Source organism: Juglans microcarpa x Juglans regia, chromosome 1D, assembly GCF_004785595.1.
Source record: "Juglans microcarpa x Juglans regia isolate MS1-56 chromosome 1D, Jm3101_v1.0, whole genome shotgun sequence".
Classification (NCBI taxonomy): domain Eukaryota; kingdom Viridiplantae; phylum Streptophyta; class Magnoliopsida; order Fagales; family Juglandaceae; genus Juglans; species Juglans microcarpa x Juglans regia.
In genome coordinates this window covers 33,142,107-33,166,241 of record NC_054594.1, presented here as the reverse complement: position 1 = coordinate 33,166,241, position 24,135 = coordinate 33,142,107, and the positions used below count along the sequence as shown (strand labels likewise).

At 36.0% G+C, this 24,135-nt stretch overlaps 2 protein-coding genes across 6 annotated transcripts; one reads left to right on the top strand and one right to left on the bottom strand.

Moving 5' to 3' along the window:
* The first annotated feature begins 9,091 nt into the window (after window positions 1-9,091).
* Window positions 9,092-14,722, top strand: LOC121242193 (vesicle-associated protein 2-2-like). Its single transcript, XM_041140089.1, has 9 exons — window positions 9,092-9,371; window positions 10,051-10,101; window positions 10,675-10,745; window positions 10,942-11,023; window positions 11,365-11,480; window positions 11,548-11,724; window positions 12,071-12,265; window positions 12,828-12,905; window positions 14,187-14,722. The coding sequence occupies exons 2-9, from the start codon at window positions 10,053-10,055 to the stop codon at window positions 14,295-14,297; spliced, it is 879 nt and encodes a 292-aa protein (XP_040996023.1). The 5' UTR covers window positions 9,092-9,371; window positions 10,051-10,052; the 3' UTR covers window positions 14,298-14,722.
* Window positions 14,723-16,039: 1,317 nt separating this feature from the next.
* LOC121241800 (sodium/hydrogen exchanger 2-like) lies at window positions 16,040-21,230 on the bottom strand. Of its 5 annotated transcripts, none has more exons than XM_041139656.1 (15): window positions 21,046-21,230; window positions 20,600-20,976; window positions 20,389-20,507; window positions 19,916-20,013; window positions 19,252-19,311; window positions 19,103-19,149; window positions 18,829-19,023; window positions 18,707-18,753; window positions 18,484-18,550; window positions 18,256-18,356; window positions 18,026-18,127; window positions 17,741-17,879; window positions 17,579-17,641; window positions 17,214-17,297; window positions 16,040-16,726 (listed from the first exon to the last, which is right to left on the bottom strand). In XM_041139656.1, exons 2-15 carry the CDS (start codon window positions 20,771-20,773, stop codon window positions 16,400-16,402), a joined length of 1,623 nt encoding a protein of 540 aa, XP_040995590.1. In that variant the 5' UTR covers window positions 20,774-20,976; window positions 21,046-21,230; the 3' UTR covers window positions 16,040-16,399. The 5 variants fall into 5 exon arrangements, with proteins under 5 accessions (XP_040995590.1, XP_040995597.1, XP_040995585.1 ...); XM_041139663.1 differs by having other exon boundaries at window positions 20,600-20,972; XM_041139651.1 differs by having other exon boundaries at window positions 20,600-21,230.
* Between the last annotated feature and the right edge of the window lie 2,905 nt (window positions 21,231-24,135).

Below are 24,135 nucleotides of genomic sequence, written 5' to 3'. Positions count from 1 at the left end.
CTTGGTCATCTTTCTAAAGGGACTCAACCTTTTGCGCTTTATTAGGCAGATAATTTGACGAGACTCCTCCATCTTCTATTTATTTGAGTGATATGTAACAACCAATCTCTCTCTCTCTCTCTCCTCTCACCGGCCTATTTTGTTTTCGAAGATGCGATAAGATAAGTTGAAATGAGATAAGTTGAGATGAAAGTTAAAAATTAAATAAAATATTGTTAAAATATATATTTTTAATATTATTTTTGTTTTGAGATTTGAAAAAATTGAATTGTTTATTTTATTTTGTGTATAAATTTGAGTAAGTTGTAATACTTAGATGAAATGAGTTGATAAGTTTTGTGAAAACAAACGAGATCTGTTTAGATATAGAAACGGTTTCATCTCATCTTATCATTACAACTTTCTTAAATTTCCACACAAAATATAATGGAAAAGTCTTGTTGCAACCAAGTTCGAGCATCAAATCCCGCACCGATACTGACATTAGGGCATCCATTGAATGAAATTGTGCGAATTGAAGACGAAAATTATTTTCGTGAGACATGACATTTTTCTTCTCTGAAATTTTTCTTCTTTTGTTTTTTCTTTTCAATTAAAAAAACCATGTCAACGTGGGTACCTGGTTTGACGCACCAAACAGCTTGTACCTAACAAGACTAAAATATAATAAACAATTCAACTTTTTCAAATCTCAAAACAATAATTAGAAAAGCATAAGAGAATGAGCTGATTCATGGGGTGCCAGTGGCAAGAGGTTAGATGAGAGTTTCCCACCTTTTCTTTGTACATGATAGTCTCATTTTCTGTAAGGCAAATTCTATTGAGTGGGGTAGGCTCTTTGGATTACTTAAAGTATATGAAGATGCTTCTGGTCAAAGGCTCAACATTGAAAAAACATCTATCATATTTAGCAAGAACACTTCAAGGGTGACTCAATCATATATCCTCAATATTGCTGCCATGAAATCAGCTAGGCCTTATGAAAACTATCTTCGGTTGTAATGCCCGTTCTTGTGGTGAGACTTTTTATAAAATGATTTTAGAAAGGATGACGGGAATTACCGTTTGTTTGAAAACTTTTTGCTTCCATACCTAAGGTGCAAGACTCTACGTTATAAAATAAAATGTGCTTTTAGAATAAAAGATGTTTATAGCGGAAAACATCAATCTTACAATAAAGTAAAAAGGCCTCTCATGCAATTAACATCTCATGCCTAGACTTTCTGCTCTTCCCTATGAGCTGTGTCCGTCCTGACGCGTACTACTCATTCAGTTCATGTGGAGGGAGGGGCATAGATAAAAATTAAAATGAGTCGATGACCCGTAATTATTACTTCATACCATTAAAATATAATAACATAGGTTTTCATTCATGCATTCATCATTCCATACATACTATACGTACATGCATACATGTGTTCGTTTGAAAACATCACTGGACGGAGGTTTTTTTTTTAAATGAGGCTTTCTTTTCGTAAAACGTGTCCCCCATCAGTGCCTTCATTTCTTAAGAATTCGATGCATTCATGCATTTATACATTATTTCTTATCACTTTCATTGGCCGGTACACACTGTTACCCCCCGTGTGTTGGGGTTAGCGGTCTTCTTTTGGACCTGGACTCTGCCCGTGGGCACGGGTTGAGAATCCCTTTTCAGTCAGGGGGCAGCACTAGGTGCACTACCAATACTACTTACCCGACATTGCAATCTACCCAGTCCTTTGATACCCTTTTCAATCATTTATGTGGCTGTTACGTATTTTCATAAATTAAATATTCAGTTATTTCTTTCAGTTCAGTCCTTTCAATCATTTCTTTTCAGTTCATTTCAGCTCTTTCTTTCATTTAACAGTTCATTCATGAAAAATGTCATTTAAAATCATGGGCTTAAACATCGTCTTTCATGGCATCCATAAAACATCGGTTCATGACATTCTTAAAATATCAGTTCATAGGGATCTTTTAAAACACCATACTTTATTCGCGTCATTCAAAGCATCAGTTAAAGCATCAAGCATCAGCCTCAACATTTCTTTTCATGGAAAATACATACAATAGATACAACGTATAGTCATCCATTCACGTGTGTATAATTAATACTTTTGGGTGCATGAAAAAGGGTTGCCAAGGAGGGTCGTACATACATATACCTTTGAACACTTATACTTTGCATGTTTTTCATAAAATATCTTTCGTGTCGTTTCGTAAGGCATCGTAAAGTAAAAGCGTTTCGTTTTCATTTTCATTTCGTGTATTTTAGAAAACAATAGAAGAGTATGAACATAATACTTACCTGGACTTAGTGCTACTTTCATATCATGTAGTCTATTCATATGCGTGTCAGATGACAACCTACATGCATACACATAACCTCGACGTCATTTTTTATCTAATGCATAAGTAACTAAACTTAGAAGACATAAACTACAATTCACTTGAAACACTCTCCTTCTATCCCGTGCTCTTACGTGCCATTTACTATGTTAAAACTTTCGGGGTCAACTTACGGTCACTACCTCTTCCAAACTCAAGGTCTTACCTCGAGTGCCCATTCACTAAAGTGAACCCATGATTTACCTTAAGATTAAGACACTAAGACCTTCATCTTACTCTTCCAATTGACATGATTCTGGCGCATGATTCTGATCGACAAAGTCACGTATCCCAATCCTCGTCGGAGTACGCTTCACGTGTACTCCCTCCATACACGCTACGACCCATCACCGTTACGGCATACCCGCCATATGGTGCATCACTCCACCACATGGAGTACACTCTATGTGTACTCCCTTCACACACGCTACGCCTCACACAGTACACTCCACGTGTACTCTTCCAATTCCACCTTAACCTAAGAATGTATATTTTACATATACTCTCCTTATCCCATACTACACCACAAGATTACACTTTACATGTACTCTCTTCCCAATCCACACCGCGCCACATCATCACTACAGCACATACTTCACAACCACACTTCACAACACAATCCACAACACTACACATCATACAACAGAGATACGCCCAACACTTCACTATATGGCACATTATAATTACTAACAGTACAGTCCATAACCTAACCAACCAACTAACATAAATAACGAGGGATAGAGGGTTATACCATAGTCGGGGTTGACCCATGCGTTGTTCGCTGACTGTCATGATTGATGACGTTGGAAGAGTCGTACGTGGCAGCTAACCCATGTACAGTGGCTGTTTGGGTCCTTAAAGATGGCTACGGGTGTGGATCTATTCGTAAGAGGGTTGGGTCGTAGTCTTGGGGTGGTGGTTTCATGGTGGTGCCGAGGTGGCACATGTCGGAGACACGGCGGCTCGTGGAAGAGTTTAAGTCGTGGGTCTCAAGGCATGAAAAATAGAGGGGGAGCTTGGCTAGTCGTGGCTGGCCAGAGAGGAGTTCAGGCAGTTGCTGGTGGAGCTATGGTGGCGAGGTAGAGGCGGCACGGTGGCCCACGGTAGTAGATCTAAGCCATGCGTGAGGGAGAGTTTGTGAGAGAGTGAGAGAGCTTGGGAGAGGTGGAGGGCTTGAGGGCTTGGCTGGCATGGAAGAGCTCGGGGAGAAGTCGCTGTGATCAGGGGAGGTGCTCGATGGGGCTAGAACCGACGCATGGTGGCGCTAGGGTCGTCGGTGGCGGTAAAACCTTGTGAAACCCATTTATGGGTAGTGTGTGTGTGTGCGACGGAGAGGGAGGCTTGTGGTGGCTGGGTTTGTGAGAGGTAGTCATCGGTGTGAGGTGGTAGAGGTGCGGTGGCCTGGGTAACCACGTACGGCGGCGCATGAGGAGAGAAATGGGTTTTACCCATTCGGTTGGCTTACCGTGAGAAGAGAGAGAGGGTTGCGCGTGGGGAAGGTCGGTGGTGGCTGGCCTAGTCGCCAGTGTGAGAGGGTGCAGGTGGTGGCGGCGGTGAGGTCGGGCGCCGGGCTGGGCTGAGGAAGAATCGGGTGAGAGGGAGAGAGGCGTGCGGCATACAATGGAGGAGAGGGAGGAGAGAGAAAGGGAAGGGAAAAGTGAGGGAGAAAGAGAGAGAGGGTCTGGGTTTTAATCCTAACCCTTTATCTTGGGATCTTCAATTTGAAAATGCGTAAATATTAACTTAATTAAAAGCACTGAGAGTAATTAAGGTAGAATATTATTTAAACTAAACTTTAGTTTATAAAATAATATTCATTCATCGAGATTTGGCACGCATAATGAGACTCGCAGTTGCTAGAGAGAAGGGCATAGTGTTACATAATTTTCGTTCTCGGAACTTGCTTACGTCATAAGGAATGAGCGGGGTGTTACATGGGTTACCATCAGTTGTTGGCAAAGCAAAACATAAGGCTTTCAAGGGTATTTTAGATAAAATTCGACTGAGATTGAGTAGTTATTTAGTGAAATTTTTATCCCAAGCGGGAAGAGAGATCTTTATCAAAGTAGTTGTCCAAGCCCTACCTACTTATACTATGAGTGTCTTTAAGCTTCCTAATTCACTCTTGAAAGACATTAATAGTGTTATACAAAATTTTTGGTGGGGACAACAGCAAAAGGAAAACAAAATTCACTGGGTTTCTTGTAGCAGAATGGGAAAGGCTAAAGATGCAGGTGGCATGGGTTTTAGGGATCTTGAATGCTTCAACAAAGTTATGCTTGCTAAGCAATATTGGAGATTAATTCCAATCAGCAAAGTTGGGGAGCTAGTCCTTCTTTTATTTGGAGGAGTTTCATTGCAGTAAGTCCAACTATCTTTGAGGGGTCAGTTTGGAGAGTAGGCACAGGTAAAGACATTCACATTTGGTAAGATGAATGGTTGAATGTTTCCCATCACAACAAGATTCTCAGTACTGCCAAAATAGCAGAACTAATTGACACAGACACTAAAACCTGGAAGAGAGATCTTGTGCAATAGATTTTTTATAGTGCTGAGGCAGAAGCAATCCTACGAACCCCAATTAGCTTTTTGAATAGCAAGGACATATTAATTTGGAAGGGCACTCATAATAGTTATTTTTCTGTGCAAAGTGCTTATCATATGGTGAAGGAGAGGGAATTTACAGATTAGGGTCAATAATCTTCCCGTGGTCAGTTTAAGAGGGTCTGCCATCAGTTTTGGCACTCCAATGTACCCCCAGGTGAAAAGGTCTTTATGTGGAGAGCTTGTCTTGAAGCACTTTCCACTCAGTCTAGTTTATTCAAAAGGAAAATTGTTGAATATCCTTTATGCCCCATCTGCAATTTGGAAGAGGAAACTGTAGTTCATGTTCTTTATGGGTGTGGAGCTGCAATGAATGTTTGGAGTCAATGCTAAAAAAAGCTTCAAAAGTGTTATCTGCCTCAACTTTCGATGCTGCAACTTGTTAAAGCCATTACTATCTCTATAGATCATTGTGTGTTACAAGAGTTCATGGTAGTTGTTGCTAAAAGAATCTGGTGGAGAAGAAACAATTTTATCTTTAACAAAGAATTTACTCATCTTAATTCTTTGGTTAAGGAGGCCAAGCATACACTAGAGTTGATTAGAAACGAAGAGCAGAAAACAGACTGCAGAGTCAATCCTGTGTGCACATCAATAGAGGCCTGGTCACCTCCTCCTTCCAACTGGTATAAAATCAACTGGGATGGGGCTATAGACAAAATTAAAGGTTTGATTGGCATTGGTATATGCATTAGAGACTATGAGGGACTGATTGTTGCTACTTTGAGGATTAATAAACAAATGTTCCCTGATCCATTACTAGCTAAGTCTTATGGTGCATTGCAAGTAATTAAATTTGATCTTGACTTAGGCCTTGGACATGTGGTTATTGAATGGGACTCAATGCAGGTTATTAATGATCTAAAGGCCACTGCAGAGGCTTGGTCCAGTGCAAGTATGTTCGTGAGTGAGGCTAGAGACTTAGTTGTTTTGCTAAGTGTAAAATTTCTTATGTCAGGAGAAATGGTAATATCATAGCACACTTGTTAGCAAAAAATACTCTTTCCATTTCAGATTTCATTATAACTATTCCTCCATGTATTTCTTCTTTGATTTAATGAAATGTAAGAGATGATTTACTTGCAAAAAAAAAAAAGAAAAAAAAGTCATGTATCTAATTTTAATATGGAGGGAAAATATTCTTTGACACGAAAATAATTTGATGCTTTTTATTCAACAATGGAGAGGAACCAATTATGATTACAAAATCAACATTTATGTACAAACTTAAACTTAGATTATCAAATGAGTGTTGGGAGTTAAAATCATGAGTACTGTTTTTCACCGCATAATTTGATATAATTATTTATTTGTTATGACAATTTGATATAGTTTTTTTCTTTTTCGCATAACCTAATAATTTTGCACACTCTTATATTTAATAATTAAAATTTTCATCTTTGACCCTCATGTATCCATACATCTTGACAATAACCTACAATTACTTGTATTTTCAAGGCTTTTTAATGTTGATAGGGACGAGTTAGTAGGAATTGAGGGAAGTTGTGGGAGGTAGGTCAACAAGAGTGGTGGTAATATTGGTAGAGTCACTCATTAAATAGTATATTAAAATGTGCTGCTCTTTTAACTATGATCAGGTCTCTAAAAATTGAAATCGAATTAGACATTAATAACCAATTATTTAAATTGGAGTAATGCTACGTACAGTCGTGGTGTGTATAAATACCGTGCAGTCGCTTTGAATGTTTCAATTTTAAAAGATAAATGCACTAGATTATAAGGTATGGTAATTGTATTATTTTGTGCAATCACAAATTTAATACAAAATACTAATTTATCTCCTATTTGTACTTTTTTTCTCTTCAATTAAATAAAGCAAACACATATTTGTATCCTTTTAATTTTCCACCCATTTTACTAATTGTATGTAGTTTTCTTGTATTTTCATATGAAAAATAATGAATCACATTTAAAATATGAGAAATGATATTTGTTTTTCTAAGATGTGGAAGTCTCGCGCACTTCTGTTGAAAAAAGTAAATAAATATATGACTTGTATGGAAAAAAAAATAATAGATCCCATTTTTTTCAAAACGAATAGCTTGCAAATATTAAAACTGTATCTAGCATTATTTTTAAAATAAAATTCAATTAAGACACATAATTCTGAATCTATTGGAATCGCTCTAAATTGTGTAGATCAATTTGAATCTAACCAATTTTAATTGGTTAATTAGTTTCTAACTAGAACGATTTAAATTGATGTAAAATTAGAAATCAATTCGACTCCCATAATTTTCTAGAGCCATGCCTTCCACCAATATAAGTACTAAAATATAAATGAAAGCTTGAGTTACAAGCACCTGCCTAGCTACCTGTTGTACCGAGAACCTAACTTTGCTGCACATTTATTTACGAAAAGATCAAAACGTCCATAAATTGTCATGCTTAAAGAGAATACAGATTATAAATTTTAATTTATGAATATTAAATAGAAGAGGGCCTATTTTTTTTCATTTCCCACTTGGTTTCTAAGTCCTTGGAAGGACATACAGCAAGCAAGCTACTTATCTACTAAGGCTAGAATCAAATCGATATTTTTTTTTTCAAAATAATAATAATAATAATACTACAAAAAATAATATAGATTCTACTAAAAAAATAACACAAGTTTTTGATTTGATAAAAAATTTTACTATACGTCAGTCACTATTTACTTCCACACCCCACGTTTGACAGTTTTTTTTTCATAGAGTTTGATGTGTTTTCATAGAGAGTAGAGTGTGGAGTAGTGAATAGTGACAGATAAGAAGAATTATTTTTTAATAAAAAAATTCATAACTTAAGATTATAATTTTTTGTTATTTTTTTTTTTAGCCCAATTTCTTAGATTCCTCCCCATTTCGTCCCGTTGGAATAATAAGACACAGCATAGTAGCAGCTTTTAGGCTACTTTATGCACCCTTTCTAACATATATTATGATAAAGATCATGATGTCATACTTTGCATCAATTGCGTACAGCTTCCAACCTTTCCCCAACTCCAAAAACAGGGAAAAGAGAAAAATACAAAAAAAGTAAGTCAAAAATGAAGAACTTTACTCATCATGTTTAATTCAGACATGCACTACTTTTCTTCACCACCTTTTTTTTTCCCTTCTATTTGGGTAACTTCTTGGTTTTCACTTTGCTATCTCCACTTTTGGAGTTTGAAATAGATATATTTTTTAGTTTGAAACATCGTGCAAGAGAGATTCATAATTTTTATAATATTTATTTAATATTAAAATTATAAATTTCTCTTTTTTAATTTGAAACTTAGGCTATAATTATTAAAAAAAAAAAAAAATTTTGGGGACGACATACGGTAGCATGCAGTGGGCGAGCTGATGTAGCCAGCCAACTTTATTGCGTTATGCCAAACAAGTTTCCTCGCATCACGGATTCTTCGAGGCTAAGCTACAATAATAATACAAAACCCTTATTCTCGTACCTAATGCTACGTGTAAAGTACGTAAACGTCGTAATTATTTTAAAAAAATATAAAATTTATTATTAAAAATTTAATTTTTTTTTATGTGAATCTCGTATTTATTTATTTTTTTCAAAAAAATTATATAATTTTTGTACACTCACGACTGTAAATATTATTTCTCTTACCACATATATCATATTGTATTTTTAGAAGAATTTTTAAATATATTTATTAAATTTGTTTATATGCTCCTTACCATTTGTTTAAAATCTCAAATTGCTGGTTTCATCTTTAATCCGCTAACTCAAAAGTGATAAATGCTGATATGACAAAAGTTTTTGATGAGATAAGAACAAATCTACTCTTAAAGGATATTCATGAGTCGTGTTTGTTTAATTATTGCACTAAAAAACATTAATTAAATTTTGTGATAATTAAAAAATTAAAAATACAATCTATATAGAAAAATCTAAAATTTTACTTAATAAACATAAATGTGGTACGTGAATTTCTTTTTTATTTATATATAATTATAATGTAAATTTGATATGCCACTTTAAATGACGTTAACTCATAATATTTTGTTTTTTTTTTCAAAAAAATAAAAAAATACAAAAGGCCAAGCCGTAGAAGACGTTGGATTTGAAGTTGAGATTTCCGTGAATGCGGAAGGACAACGGAACGTAGCGGGTACAACCGCTCAGAAAAGAGCCATCCCCCACGTAACCGACGCCACCATCTCCCTATACGCACTATTTCCACTCCTACTTTCTTTGCTTTCACTGCTCTCTCTCTCTCTCTCTCTGTTTTTCAGATCACCAACTAGGCAACTATAAACATCTCTCTCTGTGCAACTCCAATTTCGATTTCAAAGTGAAGAAGCATCGCAACACGTCGGATTCGTCTCTTTCTTGGTGTGAACTTTGAACTTTGATCCCCGTTTAAAGAAACGAAATCGGTGTGTTTTCTGTATGCATTCTCTGCACAAGCACAATTTTCCTCTGTATTAAGTGTATTCGAGTGTTTAGTGGTTGTTCAGGCGGTTGTTTTTTTTTTTGGACTTTGGCCTACCATTACAGTGCGAAACGGGTCTCGAAAGTTAGGGTTTTGGGACGTATAGGTTTGGATAATTTGGAGGAGTTCTATTTTTTTTTTCTTTTTTTTAAGAGTTAGAAAGAGTTTCGACATTAACGGTGTGTTTGGACTTTACATGAGACGTCGAGAACCAGAATGGCCTTGTTCTGCGACTTATTTGCATTCACAGGGCAATAATGAGCTTGTAATAAGAAGCAGTGCGACTGCAATCTCTGTACCAGATTTATGTGTTTTAATGAAATGCGGCATTTTAATTCATTTTGGGATGTCCAAACAGGCCGCAATCAATGGGTTGTAGACCTTTAATTACATGCCGAGTATAATTAGTTGGCTGTTTAGGTTATAGACCCGTACCTACAAAAAAAAGGTTATAGACCTGTAACTAAATGATGGGTGCACCTTTTAGAAAAAGGCTGCTCCCCTTGTATGTTTTATCATATGGCGAAATCAGTATTATCAGGCTATTCCCTCTTCTTAAGCGTTTGATACTGCATTCAATCCATTTTAAAAGACTAATTGGCTTGTTTTCTGCTGATTTATAGTCATGGCTACGGAGCTTTTGGAGATCCAGCCCCAAGTATTTAAATTTACTTGTAAGTAAATTGGATAAATGTTTTTTTTTTTTTTTTTTCTGTTTGGTTTAAACATATTTCATGTCTCAAATATTGTTGATGATCATCATTTAACCATGTTAAAGGATTGATATCGTATGAGCTGTATACTAAGGTTGTATGGTTTAAGGTAGTAGCTTCCACGGCGTCCTTGTAGTTGTTACTACTGCATATAGTTTGTGTCATTTAGATTTCATACTTTTGCCAGTTAATGAGCAGAGAATAAACTGATATTATGTTTGCATAAAACTTGATTACTCCTTGAAAGTCAATAGTAATTTTTAGTTGCAAGTACGGTGAACATAGCCTCAGATTAGCATGTGGAGTTGGGTTTGTTCTGTCAAATTTCCGTGATCAATCCATATTTTTTTGTTCACACCTTGTCATGCTGTCCCTGTTACGGAAAAGAGATATCCTTCATATTTTAATTATCACAGATATCCTTCATATTTTAATTATCACCTCCACTTTCCTACCATTGCTAGCCCATTGTCAGTGTGGATTTATCTGAAAGGGTGTGATACTGACAAAGCTCTCTCTCTCTCTCTCTCCCAGTTGAGGTGAAGAAACAAAGTTCATGCTCAATTCAACTTGGGAATAACTCCAATCAGTATGTTGCTTTCAAGGTGCCATGACCAGATGCGGCTCATGCAGTATTATTTATGTTTTCAGAATATAGTCATAATTTTTTTATCAACAAAAATCAGCCCCAGTTTTTAATGTGCTATTTATAATCCTTGTGAAAAGAATCCAAGAAATGAAAGTTCGGTTCGATGGAAGTGATTGATGGATAGTTATTAAACTAACAAAATTTGTTGGCAGGTGAAAACTACTTCTCCAAAGAAGTATTGTGTGCGACCGAATACTGGTATTATTAAGCCCAAAGCAACATATGATTTCACAGGTACGCTCGTTTCCTTGTGTTCTTAGATACTGCATTCTGCGGGCTTTTGCTGCTGATATCTTTGACTGATGTTCTCAGTTAATGTATAGATAATTATGTATTATTATGTTATATGTACGAAATAGAAAATCACTTTATGCATGTTAGTGGAAAGTTAGTTTGAATAAAGAAGCAGACAATCCAACTGAAAGATACCGATCTGAAACTAGAAAAATAAAATTTAAAATAAGCTTCTGGAAAGGTTGTTATCAGTGTATGAATAACATTTTCTCGTGTCATACCTTAAATATCTGCTACCATTTACAGTAGATTTTTCACTCTTCACATCTTGGTCAATGCAGTTACTATGCAAGCTCAGCGTGTCGCTCCACCTGATATGCAATGCAAAGACAAGTTCCTGATTCAAAGTACAGTTGTCCCCTTCGGGACAACTGAGGAGGATCTTACCTCTGACATGGTAAAATTTAAGGTTTCCATTTAATTAGGTTCACTCAGTTTAATTAACTAATTTCTTCTTTTGACAGTTTTCAAAAGATAGTAGCAAATATATTGAGGAGAAGAAACTAAGGGTGATCCTGATTAGTCCACCTCCTTCTCCAGTACTTTTACCATGTAATGGAGCCTTGAAGCAAGATCCATCTAGTGAAACTCTGGTGCAAAGACTGCTCAGTGGAGTTGAAAACATTCCTCCACCTCGAAAGGTAATGCATATATGTCAGTTTAAGCTACTTATAAAAAAACAATTGTCAGTTTAAGCTATCTTGAAGAAACTTTCTCTTTTGTTTTACTCTCTCTTTTCTCTCTCTCTCTGCAATTCATCATTATCATGTTACTGGGAATCTTTTATAGAGCTGTTACTTGTGTAGTGTCCTATGGCTCATATCCATGCCAGCCTTTTTGCACCTTTTCATCTGTGTCTGTAGAAAACAATTATTTTGGAAGGATAGAGTATTTGATGTGATCCCTAGCTTATAATGGAAATAATTATAGAATTCTGCCTATACTGATGATGATTTTCACAAACCATTTCTCATGTAATTGTGCCAGGTTGCTGAGGATGCCAAGTTGATTGAAACTGCTGAGGAATTGGATGAGTTAAGAGAAGCCAAATGTGTGGACTCAAGACCTTCTGACGATGTGGAGGGGTTGAAATCAGTGAAGAATGTTGTTGAGTTGAATATTGCTGAGGATTTTGAGGATATGAAATCAAAGCTAAATACTATGGATTCAAAACTCAGAGAGGTCAGTTTCCCATGCTATACATTTAGGTGCCGTTCGGATAGTGAGTTGAGTTGAAATGAGATGATATGGTTTTAGATGAGTTGAATAAAATATTGTTAGAATATTTTTTTTAATATTATTATTGTTTTGGGATTTGAAAAAGTTGAATTGTTTATTATATTTTGTGTGGGAATTTGAGAAAATTGTAATGATGAGATGAGTTGAGATCACTTCTCAATCTAACAGGGCCTCAACTTCTTAGTAGGGAACCTCAAAGACATACTGTGCTTGTACTTGTTTTTTGGTCCATGTGTTTGGGTTAGAAACTTTTCTTTTTCTTTTTAGTGGAGGGGAGGATGCATGAAGGGTGGAAAGGTGTATCATGTGTCAATTTGAATCTTATTTTAGGTAGTAAGAAGACCCTCCGTTATATGGCCCAATACCAAATTGAGTTCCTCAATTTTTTGTATGGCAGGAAGTTCCAACTTCATTATATTATTTTTAAAATCCACTTTTCCTGAATTTTCTCATTGAAGCACCTCAAGAAGAAGGAAGTAGTTAAGATTTTTGGAACTATTTGCAGGCTGAACTTACAATCACAAAGCTGACAGAAGAGAGGAATATGACCACTGTAGAGAAGGATACACTTAAGGATGAATTGGTGAGTAATTCACATGAGTAGATTTAATCACTTTTGCTGTAAGTTATGCATCAATTTCTCTGCCGCCACTTCCTTTTTTGAGCCTATGAAAAATGGGTGAGACAAGCAGACGAGCGAATTGAAACAAATAGCAATGGTCCTAGGTTCAAGTGACAACTCTTTCATACATAGATTAAATGAATGGAAAGGTAAATAGAAGAGGAAAAAAATGGATGGTTGATTGTTGATACCATTGAAAACGCTGGTTGATATTACAGAGCATTCCCTATTTAGAGACTGCAGTCTTTAATTTGAGCTTTTGTCCATTTTTGGCCAAGGTTACTTATAAAAGTTCAATTTTTTGAAAAGCTTCTTAGTGCTATAATTATTTTTAACTATGAGGGTTTAACTTCTTGAAGTTTCATCTAAAACTTCCCTCCTTGATGATTTAAGTAAACTACAATCTCTTTAGTGCAATCTTCTTTTTCATACTAATCTGATTGATGAGCAATTGATGTTGTGATGCTCGCAAGATGCATATAATCTCGTCTTAGTAAATAAATTGCGGCACTATATTGAAAATCTGAAATGACAAATAGTTTGGCTCTATGTTATTTAACATGTGGAAGTTTATACATCCCAATCCTTTGTTTTTTATCTTGTCGATGACCGTGCTTTCTTTGCCCCTCCAGTATTCAGCACAACTCCCATAAATGAATCTCCTGCATTTTTTTTTATGTCAAAACTAATAAATAGCATTATTTTCAGGATTTGTCATGAAATTATTGAACATTCAATAGTGTATGAATAATTAAGAAACACCCACATGCTAGAAATATGAATTAAGCACTTTGGGTTATAGAACTAAGATGTGCAAGCCCCATGCACTCCATTTGAAAAAAACTGAATTTTTCTTATGGGTTCCAGATTTGCCCACTTTTTTAAAAGGGAGTGTGTGAGGCTTATATATGCTATGACTATATCTAGTATTACTGTTTATTTCACTTTTATCATCATTGTAATTAAACTTCACTTACTCCACAATCCGAGTCTTGCTGCTTTTCATGTCATTGCTAACTAACTGTAATATGTCATATCTCTTTTACCACTAATATTAAACTGAAAGATTTATTCTAGTTGCCATATTTGTCATAATTAGAAGTTTAAAGACTTATTCTAGCTGCTATCGTTGTCATAATTAAAGTTTATTCCCCTTCTTCACCCCACCCCCCCCCCCCCCCCCCCCCCCCACCCCCCGCTCGGGAGTCTAAGCGACTTCACATTGGCTTTTTGGCTCTGCAGGAAGTGTTGAGGAAGAACAATGTGAGAAGAATTCAGATGGGCTTCCCCTTATTTTATGTGTGTATGGTTGCTCTTATCAGTGTGCTAGTCGGATACCTTATTCATCCATAAGAGAGAGCACTTTTGTGGCCCTATCACCAAGCATTTTAGAACGATAGATGATCTGAGTTGTTTTTTTTTTTTTTTTTTTTTTTTTTTTTGTTTTGGTTTATTATTAGAATGGGTCTAACACCGCAAATACCCTTTTTTTTTGTACGTGATATGTGATATAGTAACTTCTATTAATTGTGCATATAGAAATAACCAATTCGTTGGTGTTTACCAAAAAGAAGCCCATGTAATGGCATAATGAGGGTTGATATGTGCCACAGTGAATGTTGGTCATCTACTTTTGTGGGATATTTCTGGAGTGTTGGTGTTAGAACTTAATGTAAGTTTATTAACCTGAATAGATCTGAATTTGCAATTTCTTCTGCAGTGCCAACTTATTATTATTATTATTATTATTAATGAATTGTTAGACAGGAAAACTTAAATGTTAAATTTCTATCGACAAGAGGAGTAATGTCTTGATGGTATCCTGTTTCTCATTCTGGACATGGCTATTGATCCACAGTCTAGCTACAACAGGGGGGATCGCCCCTCCTTCCCCTTTCTCTCTGTTGTCTGATTTAAATTGATTCACGATGTTACTTTGTAATATCTGACTAGAATTTGTCCCGAGTACGTACCTGTATCCAATGTTTGCGATCCCCCCTTCCCCTTTCTCTCTGTTGTCTGATTTAAATTGATTCACGATGTTACTTTGTAATATCTGACTAGAATTTGTCCCGAGTACGTACCTGTATCCAATGTTTGATTTGACAAACTGTACCTTCTTCCTCTTGTTCACCATGGTTTGCTCACCAACCTGTTTGCTACTTTGAGACTTCTTTCAAATTCATATTACTTCACTTTAGAAATAAATTTTTAATTGACCCAAAAACCGTTCTTTTGATGATGCGTTTTTCGAGTTCTGTTATATACAGTTATTTTTATATACTCTTTATGTAATTCATTGATATGATTGGCTGTATCAATTATTTTTTATTAAAAAAAAGTAACAGTCAAGTACATTAATAGAGTGCTCAAAGAATACGCAAAAATGACTGCATATAAAATTTTTGTTTAAATATACAAATATAATTATAAACTTCTATTGAAACTTTTTTCACAACTCGAATCCTATCATGTCAACCGTACGAAAGATGTGTTTTGCACACGACTCTTCTTCACGTACCTTGAGGAAGTGGTTCATTTTGTTTCTATATTCAGTTTAGATTTCGTTTGCAATCATATTGGCGATATCTGATTTCAACATGCCGCTTGTGAGTGAGGATTAAACTTAGGGATTCTTTTCTTCCAAAATCTAGACAAAGGGAAGGAGGTTGGGAAAATCATGATTTCCCACGTATTTCGTTTGTCTTCATGACTCCAAGTTGTTCGGAATTTTCGAACGCATTCCACTAACATGCTCCAAATTCCCCCCTTCCCCTTTCTTTGCAGCAGAATTACGTTTTGCAACCACATATATGTATATATATATACATATATATATATGGCCAATAATGAAAATCATGCTTCCAGGGGAAGAAAAAAAAAAGAGAGAACACGAAAATTCCCCATTTATGCCTCATTTGTTTTTACAGATGAGATGAGTTAATATGGAAGTTAAAAAGTTAAATAAAATATTGTTAGAAGATATTTTTTTAATATTATTTTTATTTTGAAATTTTAAAAAATTATAACGATTAGATGAAATGAGATGAGTTGATATGAACTGTAAAAACAAACAGGGCCTTAGAATACAATCAATAAATATTATCTGTAAATCAAATTAAACAATCAGTCAAAAACTTGCAGAGCTACATATTGTCAAGGCCACAATCCCTCTCTTTTTTTTTAAGCAAATCAAGGACACAAACTCATTGACAACCAATGTTGACTTGAAAATTTGAATCACCTCACGAAAATAAAATTACTAGCAGCCCAGGCTGAATAAAAACGCTGTTACCACCCACTGTAAAATCTCTTTTAGTATTAATAAATCACACAAAGCCCCCTTTAATGCCCTGCCTTTCTTTTTATTATTTTTCTTTTTTACCTGTATTTCATGCCTTGCCTACGAGTTTCAGAAATTAGTGCTTTTAGTATCTTTCAGCTGGATATCCTTCTCAATGCCATTGAACATCTTCTTGTTCAGTTGGTGAGCCGGGAACAAAGGGTACAAAACCCCTCCCACCAAAGACAGGCCGCATGAAGGCATTATCGAACTTCCGCCAATAATGGTGGACTGTGTGAGAAGGGCTCAGAAGCATCCGTAGGCTGGTTGGGCGTGGCACATGTTGGCCGCCCTTGTCAGTCTCTGAATCATGTTCATTGCCTAGAAGTGGCAAAGTGAAGGATTTAGGAGAGGATGGCTCGGATGCAATCATGCTGGTGTTCTGTTTTGATTGAGGAAGCAAGATCCTCACAAGTGGTTTAGTCATCAACCCAAACACCTGCACAGATCAATTGATAAGAAATTAGTAAAAACTGATTCTGCGTGCGTGAGAAGAAAATAAATCTATAATGCACTTCAGTTTTCCATGGATTTCCCCAGAATACAACTACACTGTCAAAGTTGGACCATAGTCAACAAAAAGTTTTTTCCTGTGCCATATCAGTGTTCACCAAGCTGTTAAAATAAGATCTATTGCTGGGAAAAACAAAAGCAAGTTTTGATTCTGATCAAAACCAAGTGTGTTTTGCTCACTCTATAAATAATTATTGTCATGAAGAGCATGAGCAATATAATGTCCGAGGAGCCCAGTCCAAACCTCAAAGTGTTTGTTTAATAGAATATGAGAGTTCTAACTTAAAAGCCTCTTGGACTTGTGAACTACCAAATGGCAGTCAGACGGTCTGGGCATGTTTTAAAGTCTGGATACGTGGGCTTGATTGCAGTTTTGCCACTGGTTTCTCTAGAGAAATGAGGTGATGTCTTACCACTGTGCTGAAAAGAACAACTGTAATAGTACTGGTGATCATAAGTGCATTCCCATGCAATTGAGTATGGCCTGACCTGGTAAACTGCATACAAAAAATAAAGAGCTCATTGTCATCTTTATCATAAACTGATTCATAATTATAGTTCCTTGTCTACAATCCAGGCATCCACGAAGTATGAAGGAAGAGCATAAAATCCTCCCCATTATTCTACCATTAAGACAAGGCAAAGACCGGGAACTACAGGAGCAGCATAAACTGAAGTTGGTGACTGTTAATGTTTTCTAGGAGAAGCTCATCACCCAGTAGATTACAACTAATGCAATGCCACTTCCCATATAAAATGGAGAATGTTGATTTTTTACCTGATTGTAAGCAAGTGCCATAGAAACAGCTCCACGCATAAGACCAGCCCACCAAATTGTAACCTGCAAAACAAAGATTCATCATCCATGGAGACATGCAATACATCAATTTCTCTAAAAGCATTGAGACTGTGTAAGAGCATGGTTGCGAAAATCTCATACTTGTTGATTGAAGTTGATTTTTTCATGAGGAGAATTCTTAGCCAGATTCGATAAGAAGGATAATGGGAAGACAAAGGCCGCTCTTCCAGCCAAAACCAGTCCCATCAGAATTGAGCTCACCCCAACTGATTTTCCAGGGCTGAGGGGAAACATAAACAAAAACAAAGCAAAGTTACCTCCACACAAAACAAAAGTTAAACACTCTTTGTGACATTCCACTTATATTCTACAACCAAGGAAGGTGTTTCATGGCACTAATTGCCTTCATACTTATTAACCTTTTACCTATCACTTATAAATCTCCACTTCTCAATATCCAAGGCATCCATGCCAACGTAAAGGAATAGAAAGATCTCAGCACCAAATGACAATGTGGCAAAAGCATGCCTGCAATGATCGACAAAGACTACTGAAACATCAGTAACAGCACATAAGGTTGGATTTTCCTAAATGAAAACAGAATGAAAAAGAATGTGCCAGCTGCTCATGATAGTATTTTTTAAAAATTAACATACTTTGTAGTCACTCTTGAACTTTCAGTCACATTATGCCATGTGTAGTGAGACATGACAATTCCACAAAAGAATACAGTGAGAATAGCACTTAAATAAAATAGCTGCAAGACAAAAAAAAAAAAAAAAGGAGTTTTGGGGTTAGACTGTCAGATTCCTTCTTACGAGAGAGAGAGAGAGAGAGAGAGAGAGAGAGAAGCAATTATAGGTTTAAGTGGTGGAAAATCTTACTTCAGCTAGCATATATGAAAGGTAAGCCATAAGTATCAGAAGAGCAACTTCACGATCTGTAGAGTGCCTGTTTGTGTTATTAGAAAACAAAAAACATATGAAAGCACGACCTAGAAATGCTAGGAATACTCCCCCATCACATTTATTATAACAGCAGACCAGGTGACACTTCCAGCTCTGATTAAAGAATAATTAGGTATTTCCAATATATGACATTACCAACCTGCCAAAATAGAGCCTTTTAATCATATATGCACTAAGCAGTCCAGTCTGCAAGAGATCAACAAAAGGTTATTAAATAATATATAATCACAAGCAAGCACATGCAACAAGAGAGAGACTTACAAAAACTCCGAGCAAGGTGCTTGTGATAAATAGATACAAAAAGTTTCCAACAAACTGCAAAGCAATGCTTGAGCTAAAGTGAGACAGGTCAAAGCTCTGGATTGCATTGAAGAGCACCACTGATGTTGCATCATTTACTACGCTTTCCCCAAAGACTAGGCTGTATAACAAAGGTGTCTCATCCTGATTAAGCACCTGCACAAAAGGAATGGATTGTTTTGAAGCATCTTTTTTATGAATTGTGATAGTACCACAGCTTCATTGCCATTTGTACCTGCAAGGTGCAAACAGAATCGGTTGCAGAAAATATCGCTCCAATTGCTGCAATCAAGGGAATGAATATGTAAACAGGAAGGAAATTGTCCCAAATATAAAACAGAATGAAGAATGATATATATACACAAAGTGTAATAATGATTGTACCAAGAAAATCTCCTATCTTGAGGGAACCGATATTCATTTTCTGGAAGAAGTGTATAGCACCTAGGTCAAGGAAAAAGGGACATGAATATACAGTATAAACCCAATTAAAATCTAGCACTTATCAACCGAAATTAGTATATACATTCTTCATCTTCTTCATCATTAGAAATACAAGTGATGACGCACGTGTAGTCTTTGCTTTTGTTAACTGAACTCCAATTTTGTGAATGGTAACAATTGCATTGTGAGTGGTCACTTGATGACCCCACAAAAGAATGTTTCCATTGGCTGTGACTTCCATAACTTCAAAACAAGTTTGATTGTCTCCATTCAATTGGTCTTTATTCTAGTGTATTAAAAAATGAGCTAGATAACTGAACATGGAACAAACGTTTCATATCATCTGCATGACTGGAATCCCATCCCAGGATATGCATACAGCAGGCATACGCTTGGATCAAGATAGATATCTCCCAACTATGAGGGTAATCACAGTCATTATGGGGCAAATTTTAATGACAGCATGCACATATGATTGAAACAATTATTTTCACTGCATGGGCAGTCCCGCCCTAGTAAGCTTTTGTGATAGAATATCCCAGTAATATGATATATCCATGAACCTAAGCTAAGACAATTAAGGATATCGTGTTCTTGAGGATACCTAATGATACGATGGCGAAGGAAATCAGAGTACCAATTGCACCAAACAGCATTATGGTCATGAAATTGCGGAAAAATTGTTTCTTCTTCACTTGGAACCTGATTAGGAAAAGGAAGAAAAAGATCAATCACAAGAATGGGTCTATGTATCCAAACAATTGAGAAGTTTTTCTATTCGGTGTTCTTCTTTCTTCAATGCTTTTCTTGCGAAGTTAACAGTGTTGCCTACATCTAGGAAGCATTACACAATTACGACCTTTATGAAACTGAGGAAAGCATAACTCCTAGTGTCACATCGAGCATAAATGCAGAGCCTAACCCTTAACTATACTGGCTGCAAAATTCTATATATTAACAAGAAACTATAAATCACACTGGTCAAACAGCAAAAACCCAGCATCAATAACAATGATGTGTTCCAATGTAAACGACCTTATAAAAAATGCAAAATATGACCAAAAATACCAAACTCACCCGGCATTGAAAATAATCGGCGGAAGAAGATAAATAAAGAAAAGATCTTCACTAAATACTAATAAATGCGAGCTTTTTCCTCCTGTGGTGAGCAGTATAACAATTCCGGTACACAAACCCTGCCATCAAAGTCCAATTTTCTTACCCACATATACATACATCCACACATTATATATAAACATATATGCGTAATGTTTACACATGAACTTACAATAGCGAGTGCAGTAATGGATTCGTTCATCCAACGGTTCTCCTCCAGCAAGTGGCCCACGACGATACAAGCGCAAATAAGGGCGACAAAAAGGTTCATCGAGACCACTGAGGAGTGATCAGAGGTCGTCACCATCCCCAATCTCGTGATGAAAGCGCCTGCGTCCACTGCCATAACAGCAGCAGCAGTAGCAATGGTAGAAGCTACTAAGTGTTCCAACTAATTATGAGAGTTTTGGAGAGGGGCAAGAAGAAGAGCGACGAAGAAAACGAAAGTATTCTCTGGTTAAAATGAATTCCAGTTCAAAAGCTTAGACTTCGGATCTCTTAGCCGGCAGTCCAGAAGCTAACTGCTTTCAAATTCCCAGCAAAGTCTACCTGATGAAACGAGATATCAGGAACTAAATAAATAAATCCTCTTCTCCTTTTCTGCGGTCTGTCACTAACCAAACAGAGTTCTTTCAGCTCGCGAAAAAGAGAGAAAGCTGGGAACTTTAGGAGCTGAGACTCGCTCAGTCGCTACCGTCTGGAGCTTTTTGTGTCAAGAACACCGAATACGCTGGCTTAGAAAAATGGAAGAAAATCGATCAATCCTCTCGGTTTTAGGAAAAATGCTGGTTTAAAAGCACATCTGGGAAGAGAAAATATCGGAACTTTAGAGAGAGAGAGAGAGAGTTGGACGAGGACGGGGTTGAAATGAGAAGCCGCGGAAGTTATTTATAGAACAATTTTGAGCTTGAAAGTGTATTGATCGTTTGACTGACGGCATAGAGTGTGATGATGGGAGATCGAACGTCTCTAATTATCTAAGATTATTAGATTTTGTGACACTATTTATTTTTATATTTTATATTTATAGTTTTTTTTATAAAATATAAGAATATTTTTCATAGGCTGTCCAGATATTTTTCATAAGATATTTTTATAAGATATGAGAGAATATTTTCTTAGAAAATATGAGATGTGAAATAGTAAATATTTTTCCTTAGAAGTGAACGGAAGGAGCGGGGCTTTTGAGAGAGTGTGGAAAGGAAATGAAGAGGTCCTCCGGTATCATTTTGTCGTCTACAGAAGTATACATTTGTGGCAACTTTTTGGCTTTAATTAAAAAATAAAATAAAATGAAGTTGGCAAACCAAAAAAAAATAGACAGATTATAAATTAAAATTGATGAAGTTATCTGTACTCATTTCGGACAAATTCAATACTACGCTCACCAACAAAGACATCATCTTAATTTTTATTCATCAGTCTTTAATTATGCTAGAGGAAAAGTATATTACATACAAAAATTGAGTAACATATTGTATACTTATTACTGATTATTTTTTCCAGTGAAACGATATCTCTTAAGATGGGACTAATATTTGTTAAAGAAAATTTCTACCGTCATAAACAAATTTTATAAAATTAAATTTATAAATTGATGCGATTTCGTATTATATATTAGATTTACTTTATAAAAAAAATTTAATTTTACAATCTGATACATCATATCAAACCACGTCAAATTATAGATTTATTTTTACGAAATCTACTTATAACTAAAATATTTATTTTTGTCAAAGTCTAAACATGAACCCATGATTTTAGTTTTGAAGTTATTCATCAAGGAAACAAACCTTATAGGTGCTAACCATGCATGGTACGCAGTTTAAAGGAAAATATATTAATGCACGAGGGGAACATCTTTCAACTGGAGTTCCATTTAAAACAGTGCAATTCAATGATCTGTCCGCGTATACTTATCACTGCCCATACAATCACAGGCACGTGGGGCACAAAGTTGGCAACGACTGTAGTTGAAGTTGCCATGTCATTGGGGGCATCCAGATGTTGCCCTGCAAGAGTTGGAGAAAAAAAACACCAACAGAAATAATGGCACACTAGTCTGTGTTTGGCCGATGATATGAATTAGTCGTAAATAATAATATTTATTTTGATAATTTTTATTAATTTTTATTATTTAATTATTATAATTTTATTAAATTTTTATATAAAATAAAATATATAATTTAATATTTTTAAATTATAAATAAAAATAATATTAAAAAAATATATTTTCATAATATTTTATTTAATTTTTAACTTATTTTTTTTAAAAAAATAAAATAAAACAGATATTAATTTAGTTTAATAATCAAACACAGCCTAAATGCATCTCCTAGTGGTTGTCAAATCTCTGCCCTCCGTTATATATAAAAGTAGCCGGTGAAAAGGACCATGCATTAATTGAAGGAAAAATTAAAGGGTTGGGGGATATGTAGATATATACATACGCGTGGGAATGAATAACTTTTGATATGGGTCGTTAGTGCTGTGCAAAGGTGACCAAGAATATTATGGCAAATTGCTGTTGCTCGTAATTATCAGCAACAGAGAATATTGCGAACTACCGTTTTTTATTTTGGGAACAAAGTTAGTGGTATGTAATTTGTCTGCATGCTATACATCATCTTAAAACGTTGATGATCAGTTTGATGGAATGAAATTTGATTTTTCAACCTTTTATGCTTGGTTATTGTAGTCTTTAAATTGCTTTGAGAGACATTCTACTACGTAAATGTTAAATCACTAGTACTATCTTTTTTTTTTTTGACAATTTAAGATAGCATAGATAAACTAAGCGGTTACAATGATACAAGATTCAATGGGATAGGAGTCTCCGACAATCTTCCCAAAACAAATAAAAAGCAACACCAAAATAAAAATAAAAATAAAGATAAAAAAAAAAAAGAGTAAGTCAAAGGCTTGACAATCCAGTCTCACGAGGGGAAGCCGCTCAAAAGTAGTTTTGACATAGTCTGATAAATAGACTATAAACTTACGACTAAACGCTGTAGTCGAGAGGAGTGCACTACATTTTCTTGATCTGGTCCAACTGTAAGAAATTATCATGACCATATCATCTTGATAGCTGGTTAGGGAAAGCAGGAACATAAGAGAATAGCAACTAGAAGATCTAATACATCGGCAAAAGGCCACCACCGACGACAGTGACCCGTGTAAGGCACGCACCACACTAAGCAAGAAAGGAGCAGGCGGGTCTGAAAGATCCGAGGCCGCTGGCCATTGTGGTGCCGCACGTGACGGCTGTAAACCCCTTCTGGTGTGGTGGTGCGTGGGGTCTACGCGCACTGTAAGCCGCACGTGAGCCATACGCGCCACTGATCTGGACAGATTTCTACCTTCGTCCGACAGATCAGAGGGTGGGGAGACCAATGGAGAGGCGCGTGGCGGTCGAAAAAGGCCGGCAAGCAACAGATTGGAGCAACTAATTACTATCATCGGAAAAAGGTTCAAAAAAATTGGAAAAAAACCTATAAACTACGACTGGGCGATCGGAGAGGGGGAGGAGACGAAGCTCCACCCCTCCTCTGGGTGGCGACGCTGTGACAGTTGGCTTGGTCGAAAAATGGGAGAGAGGAAACGGGAGAGGCTATAACTTGAGACAAAAAACCAGCAGCTTGATATCACTAGTACTATCTATTTTATAAGTTTAAACTAATGAGAATAAATAAATCTCAATATTAATTA